We start from the raw sequence: 23,298 nt of genomic DNA, 5'->3' as shown, positions 1-23,298 counted from the left end.
CTTTCTACTTAAAGCGGAAGAATCATGTGTTTTCTTTTATGAGTTACTTTATCACACTTAGAGTTACAAAGGCTAGAGTCAGTCTGCGGGCTACTTACGCTAACGCTGACAGAATCTCCATCAAGAGACCCAATCCCTGTCATCTTCAGTTCAGGAATCCTCACAACTTTCCCTCCTCAAATCCTACCCCACCTCCATGCACATTCCCAAGCAATCTCCCCTCGAGCCCCCAATGGAATCACCCACCCACTCACACAAAGGCCCCTGTCCTCACCCTGGACTCCAGCGGGTAGCAGGTCTTGAGGTGAGGCGGACAGACCCTGTTGCGCTGCTGCAGTTCGGCAATTCGGTTCCATTCGTCCAATGGCTCCGGCTCATCATGGCAAGAGCCCACATAGAAGCTGCTGCTGCGGCGGCGGCCTGAGAAAAGGAAAGGCGGAGAGGAAAAGTCAGCTTACTCACTGCCCTGGTGCCAAACTCAGAGAAAACGTGGCTGGGTAGAGCAGGCATGAGCAGACTCTGGCCCTCCTCCAGGACTTCAACTCCTGCAATTCCCGAATCGTGGGAGTTACAACAACAACAACAACATCATTGTCATTTATTATGATCCAAAGACCCTTTTTCTCCAAAGGTGTACAAGGTGAATAATTAGCAATTATATCCCCAACTTTGATGGGATCCTACTGCAGGAAACCTGGGCAGTGGACAACATGGCTCTGAATGGCTTTGTCACTTATTCCCTGAATGCCAGCCGGCTTAGCACAAAAGGCAGTGTTATGTCGGATCTTGCTATGTCTAGTATCAACTTCACTGTTGTCCAATGTTAACACCCTGAACAAATGTGAACTAACTTGTGGAATTCATTTAAGTCATAACATCAGCAGCTTTCGATGTGTGACCATTTAAATTCCACCACTCAAAACCAAAACTCAGATCAAAGAAATATGGGGAAAACTAGAGAAGTACCTCCTCGCAATAATAACTAAATTTCCCAAGTCATATCTTTACATTTTGGGTGATCTAAATGCAAGGATCGGCTCCAATAACAATTAGTTAGAATGCAATGCAATATAAGACTACTAATAATATGATATTATAATTATATATTTATTTATATTAAATATAATATTACTAATAATATTACAATATAATGGTATAGTACAATATAGTAATATTTAATACTGATAATGTACTATGCTAATAACATAATATATTGTAAGCCGCTCTGAGTCCCCTTCGGGGTAAGAAGGGCAGCATATAAATGTCGTAAATAAATACATAAATAAATATTCCAGCTCAGGCATGGGAAGATCATTTTATATCTCTCTTTACTGATACCAGCCATCTCAATCTTGACTTGTGGAAGTCCAAAACACCCGGAAGAAAGGCTAAAGTTTGCGCCCATGCCTGAGAAAGAGGCTCCTGGACCTGCTTTGCAAAGGCTCTGAGCACCCTGGATTCTTCTCTCAGGACGAATGCAATCCCTAGGACCCCGACCCGCAACCTCCGCCACTCACCAGTTCCGGTTCCTCCGGCAGTGGGCTGGGGGTGCCTCAGAGAGCTGCTGCGGGTGGCGGGCCGGTAGCCAGGGAGGCTCATCAGAGCAGCGTTGCTGGCCGCCGTGTCATTGGGGGAGGAGGAGCTCAGCCGGTTGAGGGACTCCTGGGAGGGGAGGCTGGGCAAGGAGCCGGTGGAGGACGTGGCGGCCGAGCGCAGGCGGGTCTTGACCGTCTCCTGGCTGGAGGTCTGGGTACCGCCCTCAGAATGGATGCTGAAGAAGGACTCGTTGGGGCTGACCGGGGCCTCTCTCTCGGCACGTTTCTGTGGAGGAGGAGGAGGAGGAGAAGGGTGAGCGTTGGGAGGAGGAGAGCTTGTGGTCTACCAAGAGTCATAGCACACCACAAGCAGAACGTGAGCCAACGTAGTGTGACACGGTGGTTTTAAAAGCCCATGGGATTCTAGGTTGCATCAATAGGAGCATAGTATTCAGTTCAAGGGGAGCTAAAATCCTGCTCTAATCCACTTTAGTCAGACCTTACCTGGAAGAACCCTGTGTCAAGTTTTGGGGAAAGCTATTCAAGGATATTGACTAGTGGGAAGGGGTCTAGAGAATGGCCATCGAAATGGTCAAACGTCTGGAAACCATGAATGACCGGGATTGTGGCGCAGCTGCCTGAGTGTCAGCTGCATTAAGATCACTCTGACCAAAAGGTCATGAGTTCGAAGCCAGCCCGGGTTGGAGTGGGTTTCCAACCAATTGTGTGTAGCCTGTTGTCGACCTTTGCAACCCGAAAGACAGTTGCATCTGTCAAGTAGGAAAATTAGGTACCACCTTAAAGTGTGGGGAGGCTAAATTAACTGATTTATGAGGCCATAAAGAAGACTCCAGCAAAGCATTCCAGCGGGGAAAAATGAGGGGAATGCGGAAGTGCTTCATCAGTGTCGCAGATGGATGATGAAAGCGACAGCTCCCCTGGCGGCCAGAAAAAGTCAAATAGCCTCTGTGTATGTCTGTATATGTTTGTATGTCAAAAATTGGCATTGAACATTTGCCATATATATGTACACTGTAATCCGCTCTGAGTCCCCTGCGGGGTGAGAAGGGCGGAATATAAAAGCTGCAAATAAAATAAATAAATAAATAAATAAATAAATAAATCCCTATGAGGAGGTGCTTAGGGAGTTGGGGATGTTCAGTTTGGAGAAAAGAAGGGACACGAGAGCCTGGTTTAAATATTTGAAGGCATGTCCCATTGAGGAAGTGGCAAGCTTGCTTTATGCTGCCCCAGAGAGATCAGGAGACAATTACAGAATCCTAGAGTTGGAAGAGACCTCCTGGGCCATCCAGTCCAACCCCATTCTGCCAAGAAGCAGGAATATTGCATTCAAATCACCCCTGACAGATGGCCATCCAGCCTCTGTTTAAAAGCTTACAAAGAAGGAGCCTCCACCACACTCCGGGGCAGAGAGTTCCACTGCTGAACAGCTCTCAAAGTCAAGAAGTTCTTCCTAATGTTCAGATGGAATCTTCTCTCTTGTAGTTTGAAGCCATTGTTCCATTGCGTCCTAGTCTCCAGGGAAGCAGAAAACAAGTTTGCTCCCTCCTCCCTGTGGCTTCCTTTCACATATTTATACATGGCTACCATATCTCCTCTTCTGGACACATTCCAGCTTGTCAATATCTCTCTTGAATTGTGGTGCCCAGAATTGGACACAATATTCCAGGTGTGGTCTAACCAAAGCAGAATAGAGGGGAGATCTAGACTCTAGGCTCCTATTGATGCAGGCCAAAATCCCATTGGCTTTTTTTGCCGCCATATCACATTGTTGGCTCATGTTTAACTTGTTGTCCATGAGGACTCCAAGATCTTTTTCACACGCCCTGCTTTTGAGCCAGGCGTCGTCCCCCATTCTGTATCTTTGCATTTTGTTTTTCCTGCCAAAGTGGAGTCTCTTGCATTTGTCCTTGTTGAACTTCATTTTGTTAGTTTTGGCCCATCATCTCTCTAATCTGTCAAGATCGTTTTTAATCCTGCTCCTGTCTTCTGGAGTATTGGCTATCCCTCCCAATTTGGTGTCATCTGCAAACCTGATGATCATGCCTTCTAGGATTGCCAATGGAACAATGGAGTCAAACTGCAGAAGAGAATCCATCAAAACATGAGGAAGAACCCCCTTGACAGTAAGAGACACGGTTCAACAGTGGAATAAACTTCCTAGGGGTTCAGTGGAGTCTCCTTCTCTGGAGAATTAAAAGCAGAGGCTGGATGGCCATCTGTCGGGAGGGCTAATAATAATAATAATAATGTGTGTTCCTTCATGGAAGAAGTGGCCTGTCCTGGGAAGGCTGCCTCTCAGGGGACACCTGCCGCCCCCCTGCATCCGACAAGGCACTTAGGGGTCCTTTCCCTCAGAATCTGGCTCCTGAACCGAGACTCCGCACACACGAGCTGCCCGCGAGGGCCGCCACCGCGCCTCTGCTCCCACCCAAGGCACACCCCACATTACTTTGGTCATGGTGATGCTGATGACCTGTGTGGTGCGCCGTCGACCGGAGAAGGTCTTGTGCCCAGACTCAAAGGAAGCGTCGGTCGCGGAGGCCATGCTGTTCTCCAGTTTGGAGCGGGAGCGGGTGGGGATCGGAGTGAAGTAGAGGCTCTCCAGGGACTCCATCTTGCGAGGCAGCTGCGTCTGGGATGCCTTGGAGCGCTCTGCCGGCCCAGACTCCGAGAGGGAGCGGCGAGTCCTCCGGCTGCAGCAAGGAAAGAGAGCAGGACGGGTCAGTACAAAGGGCACACGGGGCAGACAAGGCCTGGAGGACTACAGAAGGAAAGACCTTCCATGCTTCTTCTGTCCCACCAACACTGTCCACTCAGAGCCCAAGGCCCCATCCACACTGACCATTGGATGCACTTCAAAGCAAGCTTCACATTGCAGTGGCCAGGGAACAAATTCTCACAAAAACGTGCAAAAGAAAGCCCTGGACAACAGGAAAATCAAATATTCTAAGGACAAACTAGACACTGTCTACTATATCTATATTACTATCCCCTCTTTCTCCCCTCTTTTTCCCCTCTTGCTTTCCCCCACTCAGTGAGAAACTTTTACAAGTCTAAAAGTTTCCACCACTATCTGTATTTTATGAAAAGAAATAAAGATTATTAAAAAAAGAAAGAAAAGAAAGCCCTTTGTGAGTGTCAGTACTTTGTTGTTTGTGTAATCCCCATCCAGGCCTCAGACTGGTTCTAGGATTGCCTATGGAGTCCCCGGTGGCGCAGTGTGTTAAAGCACTGAGCTGCTGAACTTGCTGACCGAAAGGTCGCAGGTTCGAATCTGGGGAGTGGGGTGAGCTCTCGCTGTTAGCCCCAGCTTCTGCCAACCTCACATTCAAATGTGAGTAGATAAATAGGTACCGCTTCGGCGGGAAAGTAATGGCACTCAATCCAGTCATGTTGGCCATATGACCTTGGAGGTGTCTACGGACACCAGCTTTTCAGCTTAGGAATGGAGATGAGGACCAGCCCTCAGAGTCAGATATGACTGTACTTAATGTCAGGGGAAAACCTTTACCTTTGGAACCAGGAGCAAAAACCATTTCCTTCAACTACTGGTTTAATTATCAGTGCTGATGGGGCCCAAGACTACAAGGGCATATCTTTGTCAAGGCCTCTAAATGAAGAAGTCGCAGACACTGGTGTAGAGCAAGTGTACTGCAAAGCAGTTAGTGTTAGGGAAAACTACCCTAAATTAAAGCAGAGCACCCAAAAACAAACAAGATACAAAAGCTGAGCATCAGCTCACAGCTAGCAAAGCTTGAAGTGCCCTGTGATGTGGCTGTAAAGAATTCAGAGCTTAGGAGGCGAACATGCAGAGTGCAATCTTAAAAATCACAAAAGGTTTAGTTACAATAATAAAGAACTAACTGCACTTCTTCATGGTAAAGAACTGGGTCTGAGCTACTCTAACACCCATCTAACATCTAACATCCATTAGAGCTGCCTCTGGAAAATCCTGCAAATCTCTTGGGAAGACAAGTGGACAAATGTCAGCGTGTTGGAAGAAGCAAAGACCACCAGCATTGAAGCGCTGGTCCTCCGCCATCAACTCTGCTGGACCGGCCATGTTGTCTGGATGCCTGACCACCGTCTCCCAAAGCAGTGGGAGACCTCACTACCTCTGAGGATGCTTGCCACAGATGCAGGCGAAACGTCAGGAGAAAATGCCTCTAGAACATGGCCATATAGCCCAGAAAAACCTACACCAACTCAAGAATGAAAAATTGAATGTTGGTGGGCAGGAAAAGAGATTGAAAGATGGGCTCAAAGCCAACCTTAAAAACTCTGGCACAGACACCAAGAACTGGGAAGCCCTGGCCCTTGAGTGCTCCAGCTGGAGGTCAGCTGTGACCAGCAGTGCTGTAGACTTTGAAGAGGCATGAATGGAGGGTGAAAGGGTGAAACGTGCCAAGAGGAAGGCACGCCAAGCCAACCCCAACCAGGACCGCCTTTCATCTGGAAACTGATGTCCTCACTGTGGTAGAACATGCAGGTCAAGAATAGGGCTCCACAGTCACCTACGGACCCACCACCAGTACACTGATCTTGGAAGACTATCCTACTCGGATAACGAGGGATCATCTAAGTAAGTAAAGTAAGTAAGTAACACCCATCTCTTCTAAGGTTTCAAGAGAGGGAAAAACCATCCAAACACTACATCTCTCTTGACACATACGCTGAGAGAGATCTCAAATCACACAGCACTTACACTCCATACCAAAGTACAAGAAGTCAGATTCAAAAAGCTTGCAGTAGAAAAATATCCATTTTGAACAACCAATCAGAATGAGAGCAGAAAGAAAGAAGAAAAAGATATACTCCCAAGTTGAAACATTCACCCCTAGCTCCAGCAGACAAGGGTTCTTTGTCCCACCCTGGTCTTTCCACAGATATATAAACCCTTTTTCCTAGTTCCAACAGACCTCACTACCTCTGAGGATGCTTGCCATAGATGCAGGCGAAACGTCAGGAGAGAATGCCTCTAGAACATGGTAATATAGCCCGAAAAAAACCTACAACAACCCAGATACTCCCAACTGTCATACAAGAGACATGGGGGAAGGGAAACCCTTAGTCTATACTACGCTTAGAGCCAAAACCATTCCTCATTGAGGACTGCAGACTTGAGCAATATGGGGATGAATTCCAACAGTTAGGTCCATGGTTATTTTTTACTGTTTATTTTACTTGATTGGTTTATTTATTTTATTTCGATGTTGTTTTGTTGTTTATATTTTATGTTGCTGTAATGTATCGATGGGCTTGGCCTCATGTAAACCACTCCGAGTCCCCTTTGAGGAGATGGTGGCAAGGTATAAATAAAGATTATTATTATTATTACTAAACAAGGCAGGTAAAACCAAATCAGCGGCTCTGCCCCGCTCATGCTCCCCTCTGCCCTTCCAAGCCTTGGGATTTCTCAGTTCCGCCTTCTTGCACCCTTGCAGAGGAAGGTACCTGGTGGAGTTGGGGGGCTGTGTTTCCTCACTGGCACTCAAGTCCAGGCTGTCGTTGCTGATGTCGGCAACGCTCTGCCGGAAGGTTTCGCGGCTCTTGAGGGTATCTGTGGCCACCTGGAACTTGCCCTGCTCTCGCAGCTGCCGGTCGGCAAACTCCACCTGCGTTTCGAGAGGAGCAAAAGGAAAGGGAAGAGAGAGGTGAGAGCTCTAGGCTGGCAAGAAATCAAGTTCAAATGCTTATCTAAACATCTGCAGGCATTAAAGAAGATATGGGCTGTTAGGAATTGTGGAAGTCCAAAACACCTGGAGGGCCAAAGTTTCCCCACGCGCTTGTTACATCCCGATTAGATTACTGCAACGCACTCTACGTGGAGTTGCCTTTGAAGACTGTTCGGAAACTCCAACTAGTCCAGCGGGAGGCAGCCAGAGTACTTACAGGAGCATCATACAGGGAGCACACCACCCCCGTTACGTCAGCTCCACTGGCAGCCGATCCAATTCGTATAACTTTATTACATTTATTATTTTACTCTATTATTATTATTATTATTATTATTATCATTATTATTATTACATTTACAGTATTTTATCCTATTATTATTACATTTATTATTTTAATCTATTTATTATTATTATTAAATTTACAGTATTTTACCCTATTATTATTATTACAGTTATTATTTTAATCTTCTTCTTCTTATTATTATTATTATTACAGTTATTATTTTAATCTTCTTCTTCTTATTATTATTATTACATTTACAGTATTTTACCCTATTTTTATTATTATTATTATTACATTTATTATTTTTTTTATTTTTTTATTTTTTTTAATATTCTTTATTAAAGTTTCCATGAAATAAAATAGCATACCACGAAGCATATGGCGGCAATAAAAGAGAAAAAAAAATCGAAAAAAAAGAAAGAAAAAATAAAAGAAAAAAGAAAAAAGAAAAGAGAAAGGTGGAAAAATATAAAAAGGAAAAAAAAAAAGGAAAAAAAAAGAAAAAAAAAGAAAAAAAAAAAAGAAGGTGACCTCCTGGTATCTTCTGGAAATCTTTTCAATTCGTTCGTTCTTCGTTTAATTCTTTGTCTCTCTTCGTTCCCACTTCTTATCTCGTTTCAGTCTGTAATTGTCCCTCTTAAACTACTATTTCTTTTTTCTTCTTTTTTAAGTATTCCATGACTTCACTCCAGTCTGTTTCTTTTCTTCCAATTTCTCTATTTTTCAGTAATAAGAAGGTAAGTTTGTCTAAATTTCTAATATCTATCAGTTTTATTATCCAGTCCTCTTCTTTTGGAGTCTCTTCTTGTCTCCAAACTCTGGCATAACACATTCTTGCTGCCGTTAATGTAAGAAATAGTATTTTGTCTTTGTTGTTGTCTAGGTTTCTACTGTATATCCCTAACAGGAATAATTCCGGTTTCATTGGTATCTGTATCTTTAACATATTTTGAATTTCTTTATGTATTATTCTCCAAAATTTTTGGGCTTTGTCGCACGTCCACCACATGTGGAAAAATGATCCTTCGTTGCTCTTACATTTCCAACATGTCGTGCTCGTATTATTGTATATTCTCCCTAGTTTCTTTGGGGTCAAATACCACCTCTGAGATATTTTGACCCAATTTTCCCTCAGATCTATCGCATAAGTAAACTTCAGTCTTTTCTTCCATATTTCCTTCCATTCTTCTTTTCTGATAGTTCTTCGTACGTTCTCATTCCATCTTCTCATATAGTTTTTCTCTTCTTTTGATTCCAAGTGCCATTCTAGTAGTTTCTTATATGTCTTAGTTATTAACTTTCTGTCTGTTTCCATTAAGGTATCCCAAAAATCATTCCCTTGAGCGAAGCCTACTTTTTTATCCAATTTGAATTTCTCTTTAATTTGCCAGTATTGTAGCCATGATATTTTTTTATCAATCAAAATTAGTTCTTGTTGTTCCTTTATTTCTATCTCTCCATGTTTGATCTTTAAAATTTCTTTATAGACTGGCCAGTCATTCCACCCTAAGCACCTCCTCTGTACTGCCTCTAGGGGTGAAACCCATAATGGTGTTTTATTATACATTTTTAGTTTATATTTTTCCCACACTTTTAAAATTGCCGATCTCGTAAAGTGATTACCAAAATTTTTCTCTTTTTCTTTCCCTTTATACCAAACGTATTGATGCCAACCCATTCTTAAATCTACTCCCTCGAGAATTAATAATTTCTTTTTCTTTAGCATAGTCCAGTCTCTAGCCCAGATTAGAGCACTGGCCTCATAATATATTTTTAGATCCGGGACTGCCAATCCTCCTTTTTCTTTTTGCTCTATCATGTTATTATAATGAATTCTTGGCTTTTTATTATTCCAAATAAATTTGGAGATATCCCTATTCCACCCTTTTATCAGTTCCATATTCCTAATTATTGGTAAGTTCTGAAATAAAAATATCATTTTCGGTAAAATTTTCATCTTAATTGATGCGATTCTCCCTAGTAGTGATAAATTTGAGTTTTTCCATCTTTCCAAGTCTTTCTTGATCTCTTTCCATTTGTTTATATAATTATTTTGTAATAATTGTATATTTTTTGCTGTTATCTGTATCCCCAAATATTTTATCTTTGGAACGATTTGTACATTCCATTTTTTATGTATTTCTTCTTTTTCCTCTTCTTTGATATTTTTTGTTATTGCCTTTGTTTTCTCCAAATTTATTTTAAATCCTGCCACTTCTCCGTATCTTTTTATTTCATCGAGCCAGATTCCTAATTTTTCTTTTGGGTTTTCTATAATGCATATTACATCGTCAGCAAATGCTTTATATTTGTAGTCCTGTCCTTGTAATCTGGCTCCCTCTAACTCTTTTTCTTCCCTAATTCTTTTTAGTAAAATTTCCAGTGTTAAAACAAATATCAGGGGGGATAGGGGACAGCCCTGTCTAGTTCCTTTTTCTATTTGTATCGTCTCTGATTCCTGTCCATTAATTATGATTTTGGCCTCTTGTTTTTCGTAGATTGCCTCCACTGCGTTTTGGAAGTAAAACCCCATATCCATCTCCCTCATCAAAAATTTAAAAAAATCCCAATTGACATTATCAAATGCCTTCTCGGCATCGACGGCCATAAACATTACTTTCCTTTGATGGTTAATTTCATAATATTCAATTAGATCAATTATTGTCCTTACATTATCTTTTTGTTGTCTATTGGGCAGGAATCCCGCTTGATCTTCCCCTATATATGTTTCCAGAATTTTTTTAAGTCTTTCCGCGAGAATGTTACTAAATAATTTGTAATCTACATTAAGTAGTGAGATAGGCCTATAGTTTTTTACTTCTTCGGGGTCCGAATTTTCTTTATGTATTACCGTTATGTTGGCTTGTCTCCACGAGTTTGGGATTTCCTTATTGATTCTTATATTGTTCATTATTTTCTTCAAATATGGTATGGTTTCCTCTTGGAATGTTTTGTAATAACCTGCAGATAATCCATCCGGTCCTGGTGCTTTATTAGGTTTTAGATTTTTTATTGCTGTTTTTATTTCTTGTTCTGATATTTCCTTATTTAAAATCTCTCTTTGTTTATCTGAAATTTTTTGTATTTTTTGCTTTCCTAAATACTGATATATCTTCTCTCTATCAATTTTTTCATTCTGATATAATTTTTTGTAAAAATTGAGGAATTGGTTACTAATTTCTTTTTCCTGAGTATATATTACATTTTTGTCTCTTATCTTAGTTATGTGTGATTTTTCCTTTTTCTTTCGTAGTTTATTCGATAACCACTTCCCTGGTTTATTTGCGTTCATAAAATAATTTTGTCTTATATATTTTAATTGTTTTTCTTTCTCTTCCAATTCTAGGTATTCTAGTTGCTTTCGTAAAAGTTCTAATTTCTTTTTTATTTCTTTATTCTTTGGGTCCTTTTTTAGCTTCATCTCCTCCTTTCCTAGTTCCTTCCTGATTTCGTCTGTCTTTTTTGTTTTCTGTTTGTTTTTAATTGCTTTTTGTTGTATAAAATGGCCCCGCATTACAGCTTTGCTAGCTTCCCATACAGCAAGTATGTTTGTCTCCATATTGTCATTTAGCTCGAAATATTATTTTAGTATCTTCCTGTTTCTATCTATATCCTCCTCTCTTTTTAAAAGGTTTTCGTCTAGACGCCATCTTCTTCCTTTTCCCCCCAACTCTATCTTTAACTCTAGCGGGCAGTGGTCCGAATCCGTCCTCGGTAGGATCCGAAAACTCTTCACTTTCCCTATCATCAATGTTGAAACCCACATCATGTCGATCCTAGACCAATTTTGAAATCTAGCAGAGTAATATGTATATTCTATTTTGCTCCCATTTCTTGTTCTCCATAAATCTTTAAGGTTCAGTTTTTTCATCATTCTTATCATTATGTTTGGTAAATTCCCTTTGTCCTTGTTTTTCTTTGTGGTGTAATCTTTCTTACTTCTGTCTAGATCTCTATCTAAAACCCCATTGAAGTCTCCTAAAATTATTAGTTGGTCGTATTCCTGCTCTTCTATCCTTTTTTTTAATTTTTCCGTAAATTTTATTTTAGATTCATTGGGCGCGTATATATTGCAGATTAGAAATTTCTGATTTTGTGTTTTAATGTTTATACCTAAAAATCTTCCCTGTTCATCTCTGAATGCTAGTTCCGCTGGAATATCCTTATCTACATAGGTTACTACCCCTCTTTTTTTTTCTTGTGCTGAGGCTATAAATGACTGACCCATCCCTTTAATTTCTAGGTATTTTGAGTGGTCTCTCTTTATATGTGTCTCTTGTAGTGCCACAACATGAAACCTTTTCTTTTTCAGACAATAGAAAACTTTATTTCTTTTATTCGGTGTGTTCAGGCCATTAATGTTATTTGAATAAATTTTTAACTCTTTCATTATTGGTTTCCTTCTTCTGTAATCTCCTTTCTTTCTTCTCTTGCCGCCTCTTCTCCTCCTTCTTTTTCAGGATCTTCTCTTTCCTCTTGTTCTTCCTTCTCCTTCTCTCCTATTGTACCTTCTTCTTTTGTGAATCCTTCTTCTGGTCCGCTGTCTTCATCACTCGCCCTTTCCGTGGTTTTCTCTTCTTCTTTTTCTCTCTCTTCTTCCCTTACTCTTTCTTCTAACTCTTTTTTCCTCATCCTTCCTTTTGTCCGGTCCTTACTTTTTTCTCTTTCTTCTCTTTTTATTTTTTCTAGAAAGTCTTTTGCTCTTTCGATGTTTTTTATCCAATATCTCTGGTCTCCATATGTCACCATCAGTCCTTCCTCTCGCTCCCATCTGTATCTTATTCTGTACTTTTTTAATTCTTCTGTTAAGAAGTTGTATTTTCTCCTTTTCGTTAGCACCGTGTTCGGGTATTCCTTCAAAATGATAATTTTTTTCCCTTTGTAATATACTGTTCTCCTGTTGTTCATCTTCAAAACTTCATCTCTTGTGGTTTTTTTTGCAAAATGTACCACCACATCTCGTGCTACTCTGTTCCTTGTCGCAAAATTTGTATTTACTCGGTAGACTCTGTCTGTTTGGTCCTGCATCTCCTCTTCTGTGTATTCTATTAATTCAGCTAGGATCTCAATCACTTTATTTCTTATGTTTTCCTTTGGGTCCTCATCTATATTTCTCAATCTTAGCTGGTATTCCAGTTCTTTCGCTTCCATTCTTTCGCATTTCTCTTCTAGTCTTGCTGTTTTCTGTTCTAGGCTTTTAACTTTTACTTTTAAGTCTTCCTGGTTCTTTTTGATTTCTGTTTTTTCCGTTTTTAATTCTCTCAATTCTTGCTGCATTAGTGTTATTTCTTTTTTTACTCCTCCAATTTCCTCTTTTATTTCTTTTTTCAACTCCGCCATCTGTTCTTGAGATGTTTTTTGTGCAGCATCTTGTTTCTCTTGAACTGTCTTTATTTCCTTCATCATTTTTTCCGTCATTTTCTCTAAAAAGTCTTTCAATGTGTGTTCATCTGTCAGTGAAAGTCTTCTTGTGTTGCCTTTGGCTTCCTTTTGTTCTTTGTCACTTTTTTCAGTCTTTTCTGTCTTTTCAGTCTTTTCAGACTTCTCTGTCTTATTTCTTGTATTATACATCTTCTTGTAAGTCAGTTGATTTTGTATCTTTTCTATATGTATTTACTATAGACTTCTGATTTTGCTTTATTTCTCTTCTTCTTTTCTTTATCTAATTGCACAAAATAATGATTATGTTTATTTTTGTTGCAGGTCTCTTCTTAGTTCCCTTTAGTCAATATACTTTACTTCACTCTTGTCTGCACCCCCCGTATAGAGGAGATTATTATTTTTTTTCCCTTTTTCCCTTATTTTGATGTTACTTTATTTATTTATTTCTTAGGTTTTTTTATTATTATTTTTGTTCTATATTATTTTTATTTTTTTATTTTTTTATTTTATTTTATTTTTATTTATTATTATTATTTTTATTCTATTTTTATTTTTATTTTTGAGCTCACCGTCTCTTGTCTTCTTCTTCCAGCCGCTTTGGCGCTTTGGCTTCTCTCTCTCTCTCTCCTCTGTTTCCTCTTGGGCGTTTTCTTTGTTCTCTGTTCCCTCTGAGATCCGCGTCCCCTCGTTTATTTTATTTACTATAATATTGCGGGAAATAATTCAGTATTTCTATGTTCTTCTGGCTTCTCTCTCGCAATATTTCTATTTTTCGCTTCCTGTTTTAAATCTCACCCCCTTTTCCACTCTCTCGCGGTATTTCTTTTATTTACTTCCTGTATCTGTTCCCGTTCCAAGTCTCGTATCTTCTCGCGTCTTCTCGCGTTTTTTGTTAGGCCTCTTTCTTCTCTTCTCGTTGCCCCCTCCTTCTCTCCTCTTAGTCTCGCGATCTTTGACGCTCTTCCTCCCCTCTCCTCTCGGGTTCCCCCTCCTTTCTCTCTCCTTTCCCTGGTCCCGCGAGAGAATCTTCCGCGATTCTATGCAGCAACGTGGGTGCGCCGCCGCCGTCCTCCTCCCTCAGCCGCGTCTCTCCTCCTTCCCGACCTTCTCCCCCTCCTTGTCTCGTAGCCAAAACAACTTCTGCCTCAAGGTCAGTTTAGTGGATTGCTTGTTTTTGAGGGCTCGAGTTTATTTTTATTTATTTATTTATTTATTGTCCTCCTATATTTCTTTCTTCTTCGTTCGCTAATTGTTTGTTATTTTAAAACTTTTGTAAGTTTGTTGTTGTGAGCCTTCGTTTCTTCTCTTTGTTATTAGTTCCCTCCTTTTTTTCCTGTGTGTGCTATACTTTATTTCTCTCTTTCTTCTTTCTTCTTCTGTCTTATCCCTTCTAACTTATCCTTCCAATTCTTCCAATTCACTCAAACAGTTACCTTAACCTTTTATTCTTTCAATTCGGGCTTCCTGTTTCTCCTTTCTTTCACCTCCGCCTCTCCTTTCTTTCTTCGTCTGCGTCTAATAATCTCCAATAGAGTCCAATTTCATAAGTTCTTTCTTATTTGGGAAGAGCTTTTGAAGATTCCTTCCAATACCCCTTCCTTCCTTTCTTAATATTTCTTACCTCCTCCTCCTCTTTCTTTCTTGATTTAAAAGCGCATGTGGCAGGAGATGTGCAGGCTTTTCAGTCCGCTGCGTTTGGGGCGATCCGCCGTACCTTGGGACCAATACCGGGTCCTTTTGGTGGTCTCCTCTTGAGGAGGAGACCCCCTTTTGGACCGTCGGCTGGCCCCCTGGTTTCGCTGTTCCCTCTGCTTCAATCCGCAGTTGGGAAGGGAGCACAGGCTCTACCCGATCGACCCCATCGCTCACACACTTTTGCAGAGCTCTAGTGTGTGCGACTCTCCGCCATCTTCATGCACCCGGAAGTTCTCATTATTACATTTATTATTTTAATCTATTTATTATTATTGTTATTATTATTACATTTACAGTATTTTACCCTAGTATTATAATATTATTATTACATTTACAGTATTTTACCCTAGTATTATTATTATTATTACATTTATTATTTTAATCTATTTATTATTACTATTATTATTATTACATTTTCAGTATTTTACCCTATTATTATTACATGTATTATTTTAATCTATTTGTTGTTGTTATTATTATTATTACATTTACAATATTTTACCATATTATTACTACATTTATTATTTTACTCTATTATTACTGTTTTTATTGCATTTTCATTATTTTACTCTATTATTTTTATTATTTTAATAATAAGTATATTTACATTGAAGGAGGTTAGAATAATGGTTTAGTAAGAGTTGGACAGTCTTATCTTAAATTACAGTTTTATGTAAATATTCAGAAACATTTAGCCTATCGGTGCCTCAATTAATGTAATTCTATTGGTATCTATTTTTATTTTGAAATTGACCCATAGTGGATGCATTTCCCACCCTCGGCTTATACTCGAGTCAATACGTTTTCCCAGTTTTTTGTGATAAATTAGGTGCCTCGGCTTATATTTGGGTCGGCTTATACTCCAGTATATACGGTAATCGGATTAATACTGCCATGTGCTCAGAGCCAACCTTGCTCACACGAAGCCTCACCTGTGCCTCCAGGCTCCGGACGCGGCCGGTGAGGTTCTTGCAGCTGAGCTCAGACTCCTTCGCTTGCATCACTGTGTGCTGCAGCTCTTTGACCAGACGCTCCGACTCGGCCTTCAGCTCCATGTTCTCTTTCTCCAGCTGTTCCAGGCCTTTCAGCTTCTTTGCCAGCTCTTGGTTCTCCTGCTTCTTTGCATTGTAATGTGTTTTGGCCTTCTCCATCTGAGGAGAGAGCCAGAGGGGTAAATGTCAAGCACAGCCAGAGGTGAGGCTCAACCCACCCTGACCTGCAGAAGGCAGCCAAGTTGTCATTTGTACCTGGGCCTTGTAATGCTCTGTGGCCTTTTCCTTCTGCGTAAGCTGCGCCTGAAGCTCGCCTGCCTTTTCGTTTGCCTGTCTCACCATGGCTTGCAGTTCTTCTTCACGTTTCTATTGAGACAGAAAAAGAGAGAACCTTGGTTTCCTTCTAAGGTCCAAAGAGGAAAACTCCTCAAAGTTTTCTTCTCAATGTTTACCTGTCTGAACGTATTCTCCCCTATGAACCATCAAGGACATTAAGATCTTCCGGAGAGGCCCTGCTCTCAGTCCCACCCTCTTCACAAGCACGGTTGGTGGGAACGAGAGACAGGGCCTTCTCTGTGGTGGCCCCTCAGCTATGGAACTTTCCTTCTAAGGTCCAAAGAGGAAAACCCTTCAAAGTTTTCTTCTCAATGTTTACTTGTCTGAATTCTCCCCTATGAACTATCAAGGACATTAAGATCTTCCGGAGAGGTCCTGCTCTCAGTCCCACCCTCTTCACAAGCGCGGTTGGTGGGAACGAGAGACAGGGCCTTCTCTGTGGTGGCCCCTTGGCTATGGAACTCTCTCCCGAGCGAGATTAGATCTGTCCCCTCCCTCTTGTCCTTCAGGAGGCTAGTAAAATCCTGGTTATGGAACAAAGCATTCCCAGAATAATGGCTGAGACTGGTTACAGACCAAAGTGAGTGACCACATATGTGGACTGAGTTGAACATGATTTTACCTTGGCGATTTGGTATAGATGTATTTTATCTATATGTATTTTAATCTTGTATTGTTGTGTGATGTTTTAACTTGTATTAGTAGCATTGAATCCTTGCTGTAAGCCGGTCCGAGTCCCTCTACGAAGGTGAGAAGATCGGTATATAAAAGTTTTAAATAAATAAAAATAAATAAATATATTAGTTCCTCTCCCATGACAGCTGCACTGCTGGAATGAAGCAGTGAAGGTGAAGCCCCTTCCCTCATAAATCGAGGAGACATTAGTAAACCGAGCCTGGTGAATCGAGGATCCAAATGTATTTGCAGAAAGGCATTTTTGTCCCATGCCCAGAGACACCAGAATCTGCAGAGAATGGGGCCCCAAGCTCAACACCTTTACAGTCTAATGTAGTAACCCTAATTTGAAATTATTTATTTATTTAGAGCATTTATACTCCATCCTTCTCAACCTCCAAAGAAGGACTCAGAACAGCTTCCAACAGGCAACTATTCGATGTCAACACCTTGGGAAGTCTGACTTGGCCACAGTAGTCCACACTCTGGTTACATCCCATATAGACTACTGCAACGCGCTCTACACGGGGTTGCCTTTGAAGACTGTTCAGAAGCTTCAAATGGTACCTATAATATACATATAATATTGATAATGGGTTGTTGTAGGTTTTTCTGGGCTATATGGCCATGTTCTGGAGGCAATTTTTCTCCTGACGTTTCGCCTGCATCTATGGTAAGCATCCCATTTTTCCTACTTCCAACAGACCTCACTACCTCTGAGGATGCTTACCATAGATGCAGGCGAAACGTCAGGAGAAAAACTGCCTCCAGAACATGGCCATATAGCCCGGAAAAACCTACAACAACCCAGTGATCCCGGCCATGAAAGCCTTCGACAATATTGATAATATTTTAATGTAATACAATATACTACTAATAATAATATATTATAATTATATATTTTCTATTAAATTATTAAGGATAATGTTATAGTACAATGTAATATATAATATTAATATTGTGCTATGATAATAATATAATATATTGTATTTACTTTTTATTCGTAAGCCACTCTGAGTCCCCTTCGGGGTGAGAAGGGCGGCATATAAATGTCGTAAATAAATAAATAAAAGTATGATAAATAAATAAATACAATAACATAACATAAAATACAATTAGCACACATTAAAAACAGTTACAAATATACATTAAAACAGTTTGCCAGTTCAAATCCCAATCAGTCCACTGCGGTCCACTAAAATCTTATCACCAGTAAATCAGTCTATTCTGCAAATGCTTGATCCCTCAGCCAAGATTTGAGTTTCCTCCAGAAGATCAGGAGGGATGGGGCAGATCTAATCTCATTAGGGAGGGAGTAGCATAGCCGAAGGGCCACCACAGAGAAGGCCCTGTCATCTCAGATCAAGAGAGTGGGGGCCAAAGTCCCACTTACGGGGTTCAGCGTCCAGTAAGTTCATGCATCCCACTCCACCCCAGAATCTTACCTGCGCCTTCTGCTGCTGGGTCTGGCCAGCCTTCTCTTGCTGAGACAACTTTTGCTTCAGCTCGTCCACCTGGAAAGCAGAAGGGGAGCAAAACAAAGCAGTCATTCCATCCCCTCCCCATCCTGCTTCAAGCTCTGCTTTGGCATGTACTTTCCTCTCCCCAAACTTCCTCATCCAATGCACAGAAACATTCTGCAACTCCCTTTTTCCTGGGCTATCCTCCCTTCCTACTCAGCTTGGTCTTGCCTCAAGGTTAGGCCACAATCTCTCAATCAATCAAACTCCCTGCAATTCCAGCCTTGGTATTCAGAGGGGGCCACACAGTCAACCCTCCACATTCACTGAGGTTTGGGACATAGGCCTTCCACAAAAGTGAAAAAAAAAAAGAATGAAAAAAAATTAACCAGAGGGAACACCTCTGTAGGAATCCCTGGGTCCTCCAGTGCAACATTATAGTCCACCTCCTCCATAGAGTTGCACTAGAGGACTGAGAGGAATGTGGGGGCCTGACTGTACTAACAAACATTCCTGTATTTTTATTTGTGTGAGGATACTAAACTGACAGGGTTAGAAGTGTCTGCGTGGGCCATTGAGCTCAATTCCATTTTTCCCAACGCGGGACCTCCAGGAGAGCATCCCAGAGACAGGAAGCTGTTCAGTCACTCTTGGGGCACCTCCAGAGAAGGAGACCCCCCCCCCCATAGGCATTTTTTTTTGTCGTGTCAGGAGCGACTTGAGAAACTGCAAGTTGCTTCTGGTGTGAGAGAATTGGCCATCTGCAAGGACCTTGCCCAGGGTGCCCGGATGATTTGATGTTTTTATCATCCTTGTGGGAGGCTTCTCTCATGTTCCCGCATGAGGAGCTGGAGCTGATAGAGGGAGCTCATCCGCCTCTCCCCAGATTTGAACCTGCGACCTGTTGGTTTTGACCCCATTACTTAAGCCAGGCATGGGCAAACATTGTCCCTCCAGGTGTTTATGGACTTCAGCTTCCACAATTTCAATCCCTGGACGAGGCAAAGATCTACAGACAAGCCTGGAGGCCCCACCTCATGGCAACCTATGCTCTGTCTCTCTTGGACATCGGATTTCCACCTGGCATGGAATATGTTTCCATCCTTCTGTATCCAGCCATAAGCACCAGACACGTAAGATCCTACATTCTGGCTGAGATATGTCAGAGTTGCTACAGGAATAGCTAACACCCCCAAGGGCAGGTTGTGTCCCACTTGGGAGAAGACTTGCCATGCCACTTGCACTGCAATGGTCCCGAAGGTTCCCCACAAACCAGCGGAAGCACCCCCACATACCCCTTTTTCCCGCACCACTCTGCCGTTCACTCACAAAATCCTTCTGAAAGGAGAGCATCGAAGCAGAATCCCCCGGCCCCACCACAGGCCACACGCAGCAGCCTTCCAAACCATAGTAAACAGGGTTTAGTCAGTGGCCTTCCAAAGCAGAAACGGTGCAAGTGGGTTAGAACCTCTCTAGAAGGTTGAAGCACGTAAAAGCAAGCCAGCTGTGAGATACCGCAAGCAAAGGTCCCTCAAGCCACGGCAATGTCCAAAGCTGATGCAGGAGGTGAGTTTCCCAGGCCCCCGTTATCCCTACGAATCCCAGCACAGGGTCTCCATTGTCAACTGTTTGCCTCTTCTATATCAGATGGACACCCACCAGAGATGTCCTAGATTAGAATCAACTGCTTTCCCATCCCACCCCACGTTTATGAAAGAAGACACCCTAGTCAGGTTGAAGCTGGTTTGCTCCAAAAGACACAAATCTTCTCAGAAAGGTTAAGCCAGGACTGATGCTCCAGAACCCGGCTCCAGGGGAAACTATGCCTGTCAATGACTAAAAGAGAAGTAGGGTTTTTGTTCTAAATGCATCTCCCATTAAGACCAGCTCCTTTACAATCAATGGGTTTGGTTTGTACCTCCAGCAGCCTTGAGTCTCTTTCTCCAACTTGCTAGGGAAGAGAAGCCAGCTCTGCAAATGCAGAGGAAACAGAATGAAGCAAACTGAGCAGCATCATTGAGGCTCCCTTCTGTGCTGCAAGCATACACATAGCTGGCCTGCTCCAAATGTATTTGACTACGTCCCCCATCACCCTCAGCCAGCAGGGAGAATGGTGAAGCTAGGACATCTTAAAAGACCCTTTCCCAACACCATAAATGTCTCATAGGAAAACCAAGTTTGGTAGCAATCTTACAACAGACAGCAATGAAACCCCAGGTATGAGGCTGTGGGTCAAAGCTCTTAAGCCAACTCTCCCACAGTCACATCTCAATCCTTCAAGTCAGGGGTCCTCAAACTAAAGCCTGAGGGCCGGATACAGCCCTCCAAGGTCATTTACCTGGCCCTCGCTCAACCTAAGTCTGAAACGACTTGAAAGCACACAACAACGACAACAACAATCCTATCTCATCAGCCAAAAGCAGGCCTACACTTCCTATTGAAATAAGTTTATATTTGTTAAAATTGTTCTTCATTTTAATTATTGTATTGTTTTTAAGTGGTTTTTTGCACTACAGATATGTGCAGTGTGCATAGGAATTCATTCATTTTTTTTTTCAAATTATAATCCAGCCCTCCAACAGTTTGAGGGACTGTGACCTGACCCTCTGTTTAAAAAGTTTGAGGACCCCTTCTTTAAGTCAATCCAGAAGAAAGAAGTGAGGCCTCTAACTCAGAGATGACACAAAAGCAATCTGGGCTGTACATCCTCATAGCTCACCTGGAACTGGGTACAAACAAAAGTTTCTCTCAAAAAATAAAACAAAACTCTCCCACTCCTCCCGTTTTATTTTGAAGACCCCACTGAACTTTTATTTTAGTCCTACAAATAGAAACAGAACTAGTATTTTGCATTTTAGCAAAAATTGGCTTTGCTGGAAAGAACTGACAAGCAACCTCCTTTTCTACTCAAGGATTCTAGCATTTCCACATTAATCCTTTCCCACAGCAATCTGTTTCGGACTCAGAACTGTTTGCTACCTCTCCGCACAGAGAAACAGTGGCTACCGTTCCCCAGTTTCTGCATCTCCAGCATCACCAACAGGTACAGCTGTTTCCTTGCCTCTCTATAGCGTGATGTGACCAGAGAAAGAGAGGGGGGGGGGGGAACATGCTACGCTCTTTCATTGGGCATAGGGCAATTCCACAGGGAACATAAACCACCTCGAGTCGCCAGAAGGCTGAGATGGGCGGTATACAAATACAGTAAATAAATAATAAATAAACGTTAGTAGCACTAGTTGTTTCTCAAAGAAGGCTTCCCAGCGTTTCCAGAAAGCGTCCGAGATGGACCTGTATGAGAGATGCTCCCAGTTAAGACAGACACTCAGGGCAATCCCTCTGCTGCGGCATCATGAAACAAAGAGGTACCAAGCACAAATGTTTAAAGGATAGAGCCTGAGAAAAGCATGCAGCTCTTTAGAGAAGTGTGTAGCCCTCCTTCCTGAGATCATCAGATAGCAACCTCTACCAGCCCTAGTCAACAATGCTTATTGGGAGCTGCAGTCTGTATCCATGTTTGGACACAAGTACCCAGCCCCACCGTAGAGCCTAAGTGCCTCCCTTGATCCAGGCAGGTACTCTGTGACAATGAGAGTCTTCCACATTCCTCCCAGGAGGAATATGTTCACCATAATGTTCCTGCCTAAATATTCTCTGGCAGCCCAAACCCCACTCTGACCCTGGAGGAATGCACTGGAAGGATTATATTTGGGGCACGGTGCCCCTGATGCCTGCCGAGTGCATTCATTCAGTGCCCCACACTAATCTGGACCTGTCAGGCACATCTACATGTGAACTACTTCTATCAAGTTTGGCGAAAGGAGCAGATGAGCTAGCTGGCCTTTTTGCTAATTCTCTTCTTAATAGGAGAACAAAAGTGTTGCTGACCTGTGTGAGGAGACACCTGGGCAAAAGGTGCAGCGTTTAGTCCAGGGATTGAGAAGCCCTGTCTCGCCTCACCCCTCAACAAGGAGGCAGGTGGAGGCCTCACGACCAGGAGCAAACCAGCCTTCCGGCTCATTCTGTGCAAGCCCCCCTTGCAAACAGTTCACAAGAGGAGAGGGCAGCCACGATGGAGGGGGAGGAAGCAGCGGCAGCAGCAGCAGCTATGGCCATGCACTGTCATCGCTTAAGTAGCGGACACTTGGCATGCATTACCTGCTTAGCTTGCTCTTTCTTATATACCTCTAGCTGCTCCACCTGTAGGATTGGGAAGTGGGTGGGGAGGAAGGGAGGGGGGGGAGGCAATGGAGGGAGACATGAAAACATCACAACTGAGGCCACAGTAGGAGAGAAAGGCAACTGTAAACCCCTCATGAGTTTTAGGGGTTCTCAGAGCAACTCCCCACAACCCAATGTGTCCAAATAGCTTTTCCTGAAGTGTGCATGCAATGGAAGGGGGTCTAGCATGCCCATTCAAGGACAACTTTGTCTTTGTTGTTTTGGATGCTTCAACCTTACATAAAGCGTTGGCCATCTACCACTGTTCTCTGGCACAGCGCTTTTCCCAAGTGGTGGCCCATGAACAGGTGCCATCACGTGCCAATCCAGGAAAGAAAGAATCGTCTGCACAAACATAGTCTCGGTTCCCCACATCTTAAGCAGCCTTGCTCCAGCCTCAAAGGTGGGAAGGCTAGAGGCGGGACACTACTCTGTATGCTGCAGCAGCTAAATAATCCAAAACAAGGCAGCTAAACTGCCTCTCTGTTGCTTCACAGGAAATTGTAGCCTCGGAAACACATTGCCTGTAACCCACCTTGGCTGGCTAGGATATTCAGCCATCATCAAATGCATTGCTCTGGTGATGAGTCTAGAAATGGGGCAGTCTGAAAGAGGGACAGCAAGCCACCTCTTTCTTCTATAGGCTCCTTCAAGATTGCATAACAGAGGAAGCAGCTGGGGGACTTAAATCCAACCCTTGATGCTGAACCAAACCCCAAAGTGAGTGCTTTATTGCATGCCTTTGAACAGGAACACCATTTCTGAGTAGAATGAAAACTGTGAATGACCCACTCCTCTTTGGTTTGGCCAAATCTAGAACCGATCTCATGGGTTCCGTTCACCCAGCCTCCCACCAAAGAAGGGATGGAAAGAGAGCTGGATGAGAAAGAACACGCATTTCCCACCTTCCAGGGGAGATGAGGGAGAATATCTCATGGCAGGCCAGGGCAGACACAGCTGGCACCCTGCCTCCTCCAAACTATGCTCCCCATCGCCCAGCTACCTGACCCATGGGAT

The 23,298-nt window shown here is 42.4% G+C and overlaps 1 protein-coding gene across 6 annotated transcripts in view; it reads right to left on the bottom strand.

Moving 5' to 3' along the window:
* The window catches only part of NUMA1 (nuclear mitotic apparatus protein 1), a 109,910-nt gene that overhangs the window by 7,622 nt on the left and 78,990 nt on the right, over positions 1-23,298 (bottom strand). For 4 of the 6 annotated variants that reach the window (XM_060771303.2, XM_060771301.2, XM_060771297.2 and 1 more), the window contains exons 15-22: positions 22,219-22,260; positions 18,046-18,114; positions 15,845-15,955; positions 15,530-15,748; positions 7,014-7,174; positions 4,009-4,252; positions 1,518-1,821; positions 275-420 (exon numbers count right to left, since the gene is read on the bottom strand). In XM_060771303.2, coding sequence (XP_060627286.2) covers positions 275-420; positions 1,518-1,821; positions 4,009-4,252; positions 7,014-7,174; positions 15,530-15,748; positions 15,845-15,955; positions 18,046-18,114; positions 22,219-22,260 — 1,296 coding nt within the window. The remainder of the gene's footprint in view (positions 1-274; positions 421-1,517; positions 1,822-4,008; positions 4,253-7,013; positions 7,175-15,529; positions 15,749-15,844; positions 15,956-18,045; positions 18,115-22,218; positions 22,261-23,298) is intronic. The other 2 variants (XM_060771300.2, XM_060771302.2) reach the window with 2 other exon arrangements.

Source organism: Anolis sagrei, chromosome 3 (genome assembly GCF_037176765.1).
Source record: "Anolis sagrei isolate rAnoSag1 chromosome 3, rAnoSag1.mat, whole genome shotgun sequence".
Lineage (NCBI taxonomy): Eukaryota > Metazoa > Chordata > Lepidosauria > Squamata > Dactyloidae > Anolis > Anolis sagrei.
Note: the sequence above shows the minus strand (reverse complement) of the source record. Positions and strands in the feature narration are given on the sequence as shown.